Genomic DNA, 12836 nt, shown 5'->3' on the forward strand with positions numbered 1-12836 from the left:
ATAGCATAGCTCATTAACGGTCCATGAAAACAGAGAAATATTGCATTTGAATCAAAAACGTTTTCCAAACCCCTAATCAATTATTTTTCTGTTCAGTGAAATATCAGAACAGTAATTACAGATGAGTCAGATGTAGGACATAGGGCATAAGTTTTATTTAGGCTAGGACATAAGTAATAAGGCCCTGAGTCCTAAGGATTAATCTGTATATACACAATCTTTTATAAAAAAGATTGGCTAAATTTTTGATCGTGCTTTTTTAAAGATGAGTGACCTTCTGGGCACAAGAAACAAGCGCTATTTCCATTAGCTGTACATCTGTATTATCCATGGCTACTATTAAAAAAAAGGGGGGGGGGTAGGGGGGGGGGAAAAAGGGGGCAAGGGAAGGTATCTTCCAAATCACTGTCTTACAAATGAACAGATTCTTTTGATGAAGCCTATTGAAAAAATGCAGCTGTGTTACTTCTGTGGTGCTTCTTTGGGACTTCTCTGAGATGCTCAGATTCTTAAAACGATCATCCCATTTCTCTTGCTCTTTCAGGAGAGAAATTGGGAGTAGCTAACCCCCCAAAAGTTTGGAACAAGTCAAAGGCGGGGATGAGAACATTTCAGAAAGGTCTAAAAAGGAAGGGGTGGGGGGAGGGAGGGAGAACACTTGGGTTCGGTTTATTTCTGGACTAAAATTTAAAATTTTGACTTCTGGTTCTGCAGTTCTTGCAGAGCATGCTGTATGATCAGTAGATGGTCAGATATAGAAATTGGATGTCATTTTATCATGAACTTAGTAACGACAAGTGTTTGGTTAGATACATTGCAGGTATTAGTTCCAGTCTAGCATTCAGTGTTTGTATCAGGATACAAGGCACAAGTCTGTCTTTTCCAAATGTAAAACTGTCAGATTTTTGAGAGGCTACAGTTAAAAAAAAAAAAGGGGGGGGGGAGGGCGGAAACACCAACCAACTATTAAAAGATTGGAATGCAGTTGGATCCATAGCTGAAAAAATTTCTATAGTAGCTTCATGATTAGAAACTTGAAGCATCTAGTATAAGTAGTAGCACTTGTTTTTGTGGGATATTGATATTTCTCAAATTTTTTAATTAGTCATTGTGTAATTTACAGAAATGAGATAATATACCAGGTGTGGTTATCACTCCATCATTTCACTTTAATTAAAATTTACAAGTCTCCTACAGCCAAATCTTGCTCTGTTAATTTCCTTTATTTGGGTTGCTTTTGGCAGAAAAAAGATTGCATATGTGTAATATTATATTTTCATTAATTTCTCAGTATCAGTTGTGGGACAAAAGACATTATTCAAACCAAACACATGATAAATGCTCTGGAATAAAATGAGACTTTCTCCTCTGCTTGGATAGAGAATAGCTAGCCCCTTATACAAGCAGATATCAGTGGCGTATGTCCAGCAAAAACTGCCAAAGCAGATCCAGGCCCTTAGGATGAGATCTTCAAGGGAGAGAGGTTCAATTCTGTGAAAGGATAGAGATCTGATGTTGGTGTGAGAAAAACTAGACTGCTTGACTTACTAAACTTATCAAAATTACTGAATTTCTAAAGTCTTGAAACGTACTTTACTTACTTTCTCAAAAAGGCAACTTTCCCTTTATACATTTACAGAAAAATGAGAAAAAACAGATTTTCATCAAGCCTTATTTTAAGTAATAGCCTATTAAGGCAACAATATATGCCCATGAGGAAATGAAGAGGATAATTTTGCCCTCTTGTGAAACAATTAGCTTGAATTCACTTGATCCTATGTAACCAATAAAGTAAAAACCTTGTACAAGAAGGCTCTTCCGGCAATCCTTTCCTAGCCAGATACCTCACCTTCACAGCTCCCTGCCCCTAAACATTTCATTGACCTTATTGCTTCACTGTGCTTTAGATAATCATCTGCCTACTTAGTACTGCCTGCCTATGCATTAATCTTATTTGTTTGATAAGGTTTAGCAAGATAAAATCTGCAAGAAGAAGCAGTACTTCCAAAAACTCTTTTGAAAAATGCTATGTTTATTTGGACTACAGTAGCAGTGCCTGCTTGCTGTGGGGTAACAGCTGTAGATAAACGTTGTTCAGTGGGAGAGTCAGGAAGAGACAGGTGAGTGCGGTTTAGTTTTGACCCTGCATGACTAAAAATAACGCCGCATACACCGCTGTGTGCACCATACCCACTAGGGTCTAACTAGGATGGGCTAAGAGAGGAACAAGAGACGGCTGCTGCGCCGGGGGCTCGCCTGGCTCTAGCGGGGTGGAGGTGAGGGCGGACCCCTCCGGGCGTAGCGCCGCAGGTGCCGCCGGGATTCAAACCCGCCGACCGTTGGGCCCGTTACTTCCTGACCTGTGGGCGCGAGAAGGGGGCGACGCGGGGCGCGGCCCCTCCCATCCGCCCGCGGCGGCCAATTGGCGAGCGCTTCTGTCAGCCGGAGGGGGCGGGGCCGGGGCCGGCGGCGGCGGGTGGCTATAAAGGGCAGCTGCGGGGGGGGGGGGTTGGAGCGCGGAGCTGTGGGCGCTGCGAGGCCCTGCGGGCGCGGGGGCATGTGGCCGATGCGGGCGGCGCGCGGAGCCGTGTCGCTGGGCGGGGTGAGCGGCGCGGGGGGGAGGGGAGGAGGGTCTCGGCGTGGCGGCGCCCAGAGGGCTCCTTGCCGCGTCGTGCCTGGCGCTACCCTCCCCTCTTGCTGTGTCCCCTCAGGTGGCCGGCAGCAGGCGGCCGGCCGGGGCGGCGGGCAGCGGCGGGAGGAGCAAGCCGGGAAGGCCGGCGGCGGCGTAGGGGCAGCGGGAGGAGGCAGCGCCCTGCCCGCGGCGAAGGCAGCGCCGTGCTGTGCCGGCGGCGGGGCGGCAGCATGGTGGACGTGTTCAGCGGGCGGCTCCTCGTCGACAGGGACGGCCGCAGCGTGGACCCCGAGGAGGCCCTGCAGAACAAGGTGGTGGGCTTGTACTTCTCGGCCGCCTGGTGCGCCCCGTGCCTCGACTTCACCCCCCTCCTCTGCGACTTCTACACGGAGCTGCGCGAGGAGACCGAGCCGCCCGTCCCCTTCGAGGTCGTCTTCATCTCGTCCGACCACAGCGCCGAGGAGATGGCGGGCTACATGCACGCCATGCACGGCGGCTGGCTGGCGCTGCCCTACCACGACCCCTACAAGCAGTGAGTACCGCCGGCGGCGGGGGGAGAGGCAGCGGCCTCCCCCGCGGGTGCCCCGGGCGGTGGCAGGCAGAGCCCGTCGGGGTTTGGCCGCTGCTCCCCCTCCTGCGGTACCTCTGCTGCTATTCCCACTTCTGAAGTATAAGCAGGAACGAAAAGTGCCGATGTTTTAGTAAGCTAACTCTCACTGTGAAGCCTCTGATGCGGCATCTCATCTGGTCTTTCTCTTCCCATTGTACAGTAAGAAATCAGATTGCAGTGTCTTCTATAACGTAAAATGACAGTAATCCAGCATCCCAACAACCTAGTTCTGCTTTCATCCTGTTCTCTAAAGAGCAACTCTGTTACTAGCTGACTCTCTCTTACCTTTAGGTAGGCTCTACCTAAAATTAAACTAAGCTTACTTTCTTCAAAGAAATATCTTGGCTTTAGCCTGTTACATCTGTAAAGAATGCAATAGAACAAGGAGAATTAGTTTTACATAGATGAGGCTTTAAAAGATCTGGGTCAATTAAGGGTTAATGAAGGACCTAAGTAATAACAAAGTGACATGAATAGTGAATCAAAAAAACACCAGTGTGGAACAAGTGACTTTTTCAGCCCAGAAAAAGTTATTATTAAGGTTGTGTGGGGTTGTGTAATTAATTTCTTAATGCTCTGGAATAAATGCAAATGAAGAAGTGGCAAAACTTACAGCTGAAAAAGGAGAGCAGCGCAAGCTATGGAGAACTTCAGAGAGATGTGGATAAGCTAGGTGAAGAGGAAATGTAGTAACAGCTGTCATAGTTCAGCTCTGACTAAAACAAATGATAAAAGTTGGAGGGAAAAAGTCTTGTGCTTGTAGGTTTCTAAATAGGCATTCATGAAGGCAGCTCCCTCAGTGCGCTACTGAGGTCAAAATGACAAAGAAGAGGGATGTTATCCTTCATCCTGTTGCTTGCACATGCTAATACCAATGACTGTTACAATGATGTAAGTCAATGATACAGCCTCATCTGGACTACTGTCAGAAGTATGATTTAGCTCATCTCAAGAAGGATAGAGTGGAATTACTGATAAAATGTTTAGGGGCACTGAAATGCCTATAACCAGAGACCGAAAAGATGATACTTTTTAACTTTTTTTTTTTTAACTTTGGAATAATTAAGGTAGTATATCATAAGAATATATCCTATAACGGAAGTAGAAGGTACAGGTGGTCTGTATCTTGTAACATAGGAACAGCAAGGTTCATTCAGTGAAACCAAAGTGGTGAATTCAAAACTGGTAAAGGGAAACTTTTCCTTTCAAATAAAATACCTGTAGATTGCGGGGTTCAGTGTTACAGATGTCATAAAAGTCAAGGAATTAGCATGGCTTTTAAACAAGGACTGGCAATTAAAGTCAACAAGAAGATTTAAAAGTCTTACAGTTACAACTAATAAAGGACTCAACTCTAGCTGTTCTGGTGACTAAGCCAGTTCATTTAAGCTAGATCCATACCTGCATGCTACTGAGTATAGAGTCTAACTCCGTAGCTGCTCATTCAACTCGGAGGAAGTTAACTAATGTTGTTTTGTCAGGGCACTTTGACCACCTCAAGAGCAAACAACCTGAAGCCTGAAAATAATTCATCCTTCCTTGGTTATTACTGGGTTGTTGCTGCTGAGGATGCTGTGGGTTAATGTTACTTTTTTTTTTTTTTTAATGACAGTTTCCGCTGACTTGAAAATAGATTAAAACAACAATACTGTTTTCCACAGTTCTCCAGATGCTCTCCAGGTAGTGACTGTATTTGGTCATTGCTAATAGAATTCGGGCAAATTTCCTGAAGGAGAAGGTCCTGCATCCAGCAAGCTGTTTGGCTTGGCCATGGGAATGCGCTTACAGCTTCAGCCTCCGGGGATTAGGGTTCTATTTCTGACTATGCCATGACTTACCCAAGTCATGTGGAACAGAGGTACAGAGATAATATGATTGTCTTTTCTAGGCAGTCCATAAAGTCCTATAGCATCCTGATGAGGAACACAGCTTGTCCTGTCATGTAGCTGTGATACCATGGTGTTCAAAAAGGCTGATTTAAAGAACAAAGCGCAGAGAGTTGTAAAAAGTCAATGATTTTGAAGTTTTCTTAGGTATCTGGGTGCAATAATAAAGGGCTGCATGGAGATGCTCAAGAAGCTTAATTTGAATTAATACCAATTAGTTTGGCTTCAGAGATACTGGTGAGTCATTGCAGGCATTAATCCGGACAGACATGTGTTGGTTAAATCAAACTATAATTCTTACTAGTTTCTTTAATTCTCAGTAAGAACATAGTTGTAAAATCACTCTGGCAATTTAATAATTTTTTTAAATGTCCCATCGTAAACCAGTAAAAAACAATTTGTTTGCTCTTTTGTGATCTATGCAAAGAAGGCATTTCAGTATTTTCAATGAAGTTAAAATACGTTAGCTGATGACTTCAGTGCTTAAGATGTACTTGCAGTGCAGACTTAAGTTCCTTCTAGGGGCAAAAGAGCCAATTTTAAATTTGCTATCTAAAATACAGTCCACTCTTGGAAGTCTGGAGTTTCTTGGGGATGAATTTTATTGTGTCAAGAAATAGTCTGCAATGTAGTGTACTAACTGTAACACTTTACATGTACCTGTGGAGAAGCAAAAATCTGAATTCACAGCAAGGTCTTGGGGCTCCTCACTAGTGGTCCTGTAATCCTGACAGTAATCCTGAACATTTCCCTGAGGTGGGGCTGCACCTTCATTGCTTCATGTAGTGTGTGGTATGAGTAGCAGGAAATGCAGCTCCTGATGACTTGACTGCCTTCAGCTTGAATGTTGGTTTTGATGCTGGAGGCATGGCTTTTGGTCCTTGCAGAGGAGGAATGGAGACAATCCAGAAGGAAATGAACAGTAGGGAAAAGGAAGGGGCTAGTATAGAGGAGGAGTAGGAAGGCGCATGACAGCAACCAGTTTTAGGAAATGAGGATCTGTGTTTTCACTGTGATCCCCAACTGTGTGTTGTGTTTATGCTAAGCCCTACTGGAATCAGTCATTCTCTGTATGTCTGTGCATGGCACACTCTTGCAGGCTGCCAGGTAGACAGATGCTTACTAAGTTCATGTTCTGTCCACCTCAGTGAAAATCAGAATCCTAAAAGATTACTGAAAAAGAGAAATACAAGGGGTGTGCTTAAGCTTTATACTCAGAAGCTTTAGGTGTGAGGGTGGATTGGCACCTACAGAGATGAGGGAGGCTAAGAGAGCAATGTAGGAGGTAGAGGGTGAAGGCATCTGTGAGCAGTTAAGAACTATAGCCTCTTCCCAGTCTTTTTTGATGGCTATCCAGAAACCTTAACAGACATTTCAAAATTAAATCCCATTCTTAGGAGGTTTATGCTTGTTTATGTGTCTAGCTTTTAACAATGCAAAAAGTTCACTGCTAGAAAGATGTACATATAGAGCTGTGTATTATGTTGTGTACTGCTAGAAACAGATTAGCAAGGCTTCCATCCCTTAGACAAATGTCCTTTGAGTTATGAGCCTTATGCTCTCCTTTGAATGTAAGTTTATCATTTTGTCATATATTACAAAAATATATAGCTTGTGGTTTCCTGTGTGTTTTACTTTTTGGTTTCCTATGTGTGTGCTATTTCTTTTTTGAAAGAGCAGGAAGTAAGAAATGACTTACCTTTCTCTGCTGTTTGAATTAAAGTATGAGCTCATGTATGAGCTCTGTCTAATCAGAGGTGTCTGAAGGCCTTGACCGAGTGGGTAAAATATAAGAAGATTCAAAATATAAGAAGATTCAAAGACAGGTAAATAAAAATGCCATACACAACAAAGAGCTATTACAATGAAGAGTCACTGTCAGGAATTACTATGTCCAATATACAAAAATGCTTAAGTTCTCCCTTTTTTTATGCTTCATAGCTTATAACTTGGTACTTGTGCCATAAGTTTATCATGAGGGGAAGTGCTAAGCGTGGCATTTTGTTAAAAGGAAAAAGCTTTTTTATTTTTTATTTTTTTTAAAGAGTGGCTGCTTAGCATTAACGTTTAAAAATGCAGAAATACAGAGTCAAGTGAAAGCTGTTAAATTCCAATATTGTCAAAATGTTATCACATTACCCTAGCATACAGTATGTACTGTTCATATTACAAATATGATATTAACCTTGTCTTGTGTTGTCTATATATCAAAAACCCTCTTGCATGTAAATCTTAAATCCTCTTCTAAAGCCTATTCAGCTGGTAGCATAAAAACTTTGCACTCTCAGAAACCTTCATCTAACCTTCTCAGAATCAAAGACCTAACAATTACAGTGACTTTTCCAGTTTGTCTGAATAACCTTAGCTTCATCTTTTGTGTTTCTTATGCAAGTGAAAGATTGCCCTTCCTCATTTTAACCTTCTGCATTGCCAAGGACTGATCTTTCAAAGTATTTGGCTAAAACATTCCCTGTGTCTGCACAGAAGTTGCTAGTTCAGTTTGCCCTAGCTGTCTTCTGTGTAGCTTCCTCTTCTGCTTTCTCTGCTCAGGCCTTAGATTTTTCCATTCAGTAAGACACTGAATTTACACTTTAACACTTAACTGGAAGTATCTAGGTAACTGATTTTAAAAATGTCATTAATTATATCACTTTAATTTTTTTTGTTGAAAGAGAACTGAGTTTGCTGTTGTGGCATGTGTGATGTTTCTGCTTATGGCTAGTGATTTCATAAATTGTCACTGTAGTTAGCCTGTCTGATATATGGTGCGTATGTTGTCTGTACAGGTGAGTCACCGGATCTGAGATCCTTACAGGAGGGGGTGAACTTAGCAGGTTTTAAAAAGCTGTTTTTGCAAGCACCTTGCACAGTGATCAAGAAGCATTCTCTGCAGATCTGTTCCTGAGTCTTTTTCAGGTACATTCATATTATAGATTGCACACAAATGCAAGCAAAATCTGAGCATACTTCGGTCTGGTTGGATGCAAGTTACCTTCAGTCCAGAAGCTGTGTAAACATGGTGCTGTGCTGCAGTGGATGAGCTGTATAGGCATTTCCTTAGGAACAAAAAGTGTTAGTTCCTGCCAGTCTCCATGGCAAATTACCTTCATTTTCCTGCTGTTCTTGTCTCTGTTAAAACTGTGTCAGGCACCTCAAGCTATTTTTTTGGGATGCACTGAACCAATAAAATGAATCTTCCACCCATCTTGTTTATGGTGCCAGTGGTACAAGATGGTAATCTTTTACGTAATTTCTACATGAACTTGCTTTGGAATGTTGTTTTTGCTCCTGTTTTTGCAGAACTTGGGATGGGCCGTGGGGATTCTTGGTTGCTTGTTTTTATTTCAGAATTCTCTGGTAAGCAAGCAAGCCTGTTGCTAGGCTACATTATAGTTTCTCTTGAAACATTTTGTGTGTTATTGCTCTGCTAGCTTACTGACATGTTTTGGTATCCTTCGTCTGTTGTGGATTTTTCTTTTCTTTTGTATCTTTCTGTAAGAGAAGATCTGTTTCCAGAATGTCTCCTCTGGGTCTATATTTCACTTAAGTCTTACTTGTATTTTTAAGATTTGTGTTGGGGTTTATTCAGTTCTAAAGATGTGATGTTTTAACTCCTCCTTTTTTCAAGGAGAACATAGAGAATAGCTGTGCACCTACAAATTTCTGTTTTTCTACAATGGCTATGAATCTTTTTTCTACTTGATCAAAATGTATGATCAAAATTTCTGACACCTCTTCTGAAAGACAAGACCTCTTCCTCTAGGCTGATTGCATTTTTCTGAGATTTCTTGATAGGCCACACTACTTGCAGCTGAGGAGTGGATTTTTCTTATGTTTCTCACTTCCTCTTAGATACTAGCGTGTCTGTGACCATAGCTTCCATTCTTACCACTAAATTTCTGGATTATATCTTTAAGTTGATATGCTAGAAGGCATTCTCCTGAATGTTACCTTTCAAAATGGACATTACAAATTCATTTTAATTCACTGATCTCTGATCTGAACAATCTAGTTCAATGACTCCACATGCGGAGGATGACCTATGAGTAGTGTCACGTGGTAGGAGGCACCCAATAGTTAATAGTTTTTCTATGTTGTCACTTAATTTAAAAGGGGTCAGGGAATACCCTGGGGAAGTTCTGACTTTTATGATCGACAGTCTAACCCCATTTTTCTGCTTGTTTCTTTGTATCCAACACATGATTTCCTTTCTTCTTTGGTATTAGTGAAAATAATTTTGCTATTGCCATGCGTTTGGAAACAGCTTGTTTTTGCAGTGTCCCGAAAAATATACTAAGGCAGAAGACTTCAGGCATTCTTCCTCTGCTTTTCTTCCAGAGTTGGAGGGGGGGCTGTGAACTGGTTCTGGAGTTCCAGGAAACACCTGGGGCTCCTCTTATTGAGGAGCACTGTGAACCACAAACTCTGATTTTATTTGATGTCCATTGAAATAGTCAGAGCTCTGTGCTGTGATGCCAATAAACTCAGAAACTTTTTTTTTTAATTTCCTCTGCTATAACTTAATAAAGTTCTTGCCAGTAGGTGGTTGTCTGTGCTAGTGTTTTTTTAAGTCTTAGTCACAATATTGGTTTTACTGGCTTGCTTGTGTCCTGAATTTTACTTTGTCACCTACACTGAAAATAGTAGTTTACCAGCAGACAAAATTTATGCTTTGCATATCCCATCAACATCACTCTCTTAAGTGAGGTGCATTTCTTGTGTAGAAGAGACTTTCCAATTTTCTTTCTTAAGGAAGACATTTATTTATGCTCCACTTTCAGTTCAGAATTCGTGTCTGTTTCTTCAGGATCTATGAAAATAGATACAGATGCCATGCTCTTTTCCTCCTTTTTATTTCATCCTGTAATGAACAAACAGAAACAAAATCTGTCATTGCTGTTAAACTGTTTTCTTTGGAAAAGTTTTTCATCTTGTACTGTTCTGTTGGCTGTGTCATGCTCTGCTGAAATGGCTTACTCTGTGGTGTTCCATGATATCTTTTCTATTGCTGTATATTCCTTTAGTTTGCATGCTGCTCCTTCTCTTTCAACTCATCTATGCAAACACTGAATTCTGTTTTACTACTTCATGTGACTGATAGCCTGCTATTTGTGTACTTTCATCTTTGTGGTGTGTAATTAGTAGTCATGCCTTATTTATTGCATGCCAGTGTCAGCAAGTATTTTTGTTTCTCTTTGGATGTTTTGTATACTCTGGATTTTTTTCTCCCTAATGTCAATTTTACTTCCAATATTAATATTCCATATATTATATTTACATGTGTCATTAATCCAGTCTGATTAAGTTTCTGTCCTTCAATATGAGAAGTCTTTTCTGATCAATTTTTCCTGAGTTCCCTCCTCACCCATTTTTGAATGGATCCTGATTTCTTCCACGAAACATTGCTGTTTGTATAGCTTAAATTTTTTCTTTTAAACTGTTTCATCAGAAAACAATTGATTACAAATAGCTCAGGCTTAAAGTCTGTCTGGATTTTTCTGTCTCCTGACATAGAGAAACGGGCGCTAGAAATGTTTGTGTGATGGGGAGAGGAGGAGCTGAAATTTTTTCTTGGACAATTTAGATGTTTGGTCCTCATTCCAAATCTTTGTGGTCCTTTTTCCAAATCTTTGTATTGCTTAAATTTTTGTCTATATAGAAAGCCTGTCTCGCTCAAGGAATTTAAGGTGTTTCTGTAATTATAACCTCTTCTGCTTACAGTGTAGGATTATATGCCATGTTTTAATGAGGATTTAAAAAAAAACAGCTGTATGGAATTGGCCACACTTAAACAACTCTGTATTGGGGGAAATATCTAATGCTAATTTAAGTGGGATCCTTCTCCTTTGTTGCCTCCCTATCCAGTAGAAGGGACCTGGAGACACCTGGTTCTGGCCAGTAAACGCGAGGTGGGGGAGAATGTTGCGCTTTCCTTCCATGAGCTTCTTCACAGTCCCTGAGGGTCAGTCTCCCTTCCTGTGGAGACTACAGACAGCAGTGAGGACCAGTTGCAGGAAGGTTGCTGCAACTCTGATAATGCCCTGAGCTGTCTAAGTTGCACCATGTAAACTCCTGGCTTCAAGAAGGAAGCTGGATAATTGCTTTTGCAGCCTCATCCATCTCCTGCTATTGACCGGTTCTGTGCTCCAAGCTCTTGGGAAGCCCAGACACTCACCACTTATGCTCTCCCATGTGTACTGACCAGAATTCCCTTAATGAGAGACTAGATTTCCTGAGGTCCCTAATGCTGTGTTTTATTTTATTTTTATTTTTTCTCCCCCAGTGATCTGAAGAAGAAATACAACATAACAGCCATTCCTAAACTGGTGATTGTGAAACAAACTGGAGAAGTCATTACTGACAAAGGAAGAAAACAGATCAGAGACAAAGGGCTTTCCTGTTTCCGAGACTGGCTTGAGGGTGCAGATATCTTTCAGAATTTTTCTAGCTAAACAAAACTTGGCAGATAGAAGCAAGACAAGGCATCATGGAAAATTTTGTAGGGCTCTCAAGAGTGTTGTTCAAAACAAAACGGGTAAGGCTGCATTATTTGTGTTTGCTTGTAAACAACTTCTGTTCTAGTTCAACTTGAAGATTAGATATTCCAGTAAGTCAAAAAAAAAAAAAAGAAAATAATTACTCTTTTATTTGTATTGTTTTATTTATTATATTCAGTACAAACCAAAGCATTCCTGATAATACTGAAGAACTTTGGGAGGAAAAACTCTTTTAGACAATAACAATGGAGCTCTGTGAAATCTATGCAAATATCTGATTTTTGCAGATCTGTACAGTTAAAATTATGTATACATACAAACCTATTTTTCTTGATCACAGAATTTTTCTGGTGATTAGCGCATATATTTTATCAAGAAAAATAAATCGTTCGCTTTAATAAATGGTTATGAAGTATATGCATTTAATGTGTCTGTCTTCTCTCTTAGTCTAGACTGAAAATGGCATGATTTTTAAATGGCTTATGATTGTTTAGTACTTTTTTGTTGCTTTTGTTTTGGTTTGTGCGAGATTCCTGTAAGTGATGCTGAGTTTTCCTTACCTCTGGATTTTTAAATTTGGTTCCATAAGGTGAGTAGTCTTCTTCCAAGTTAGTGTCAGGCTGAGTCAAAGAATATCAGTGTGTAAGAGAAGAAAGTGTTTTCCATCTTCTCCCTTTGCCAAAGTTTGTGGGAACAGAAACATCAAAATTAATACCATCTATATGAGATGAATGGTCATGATGTTACAACTAAATTAGAGCCTAATTTGAGCACTTTCTCCACCAGTTGTTGCTTCCAGATTTGACAGCCAGTCTTCATGATGGGGCCCAGGCCAAACACCCATGCAATTGGTGGGCTAAAGAAACACGCTTTCTGTGCAAAGCTAAGAATGTATTGATTAGACTTTGAAGACTAATTAAACTAACAAAATTATTATTAGTCCAGTTGCTAATAATTATGTTACTAACACTTACAGTCTAGATTATCCAGTTATTACAACTCATTTCCAATAAAGATACAGTTAAAATTGATATCCATAAACTTTTCAGTTAGCTACCTCTTTCTCTGTTGCTATGCTTATCCTTCATCTTGGTTCTAAGGTTAATGGTGTTTTCCTGAAGAAGAAGAAATGGGGCTTTATGGTGAGTCATTGACATCCTAAATTCTTGGCTGGGAGGCAGACATTTATCGTGGGGATTTCTTTGCCAGGA

General features: G+C 40.9%; 1 protein-coding gene across 3 annotated transcripts; it reads left to right on the top strand.

The window, feature by feature from the left end:
- Positions 1–2584: 2584 nt before the first annotated feature.
- NXNL2 (nucleoredoxin like 2) lies at positions 2585–12037 on the top strand. Of its 3 annotated transcripts, none has more exons than XM_067315918.1 (3): positions 2585–2602; positions 2712–3164; positions 11412–12037. In XM_067315918.1, exons 2-3 carry the CDS (start codon positions 2863–2865, stop codon positions 11578–11580), a joined length of 471 nt encoding a protein of 156 aa, XP_067172019.1. In that variant the 5' UTR covers positions 2585–2602; positions 2712–2862; the 3' UTR covers positions 11581–12037. The 3 variants fall into 3 exon arrangements, 2 of the variants coding, with proteins under 2 accessions (XP_067172019.1, XP_067172018.1); XR_010886930.1 differs by lacking the exon at positions 2585–2602 and having other exon boundaries at positions 2654–3164; positions 11412–11663; positions 11804–12037; XM_067315917.1 differs by lacking the exon at positions 2585–2602 and having other exon boundaries at positions 2654–3164.
- Positions 12038–12836: the final 799 nt, after the last annotated feature.

Source organism: Apteryx mantelli, chromosome Z, assembly GCF_036417845.1.
Source record: "Apteryx mantelli isolate bAptMan1 chromosome Z, bAptMan1.hap1, whole genome shotgun sequence".
NCBI lineage: Eukaryota > Metazoa > Chordata > Aves > Apterygiformes > Apterygidae > Apteryx > Apteryx mantelli.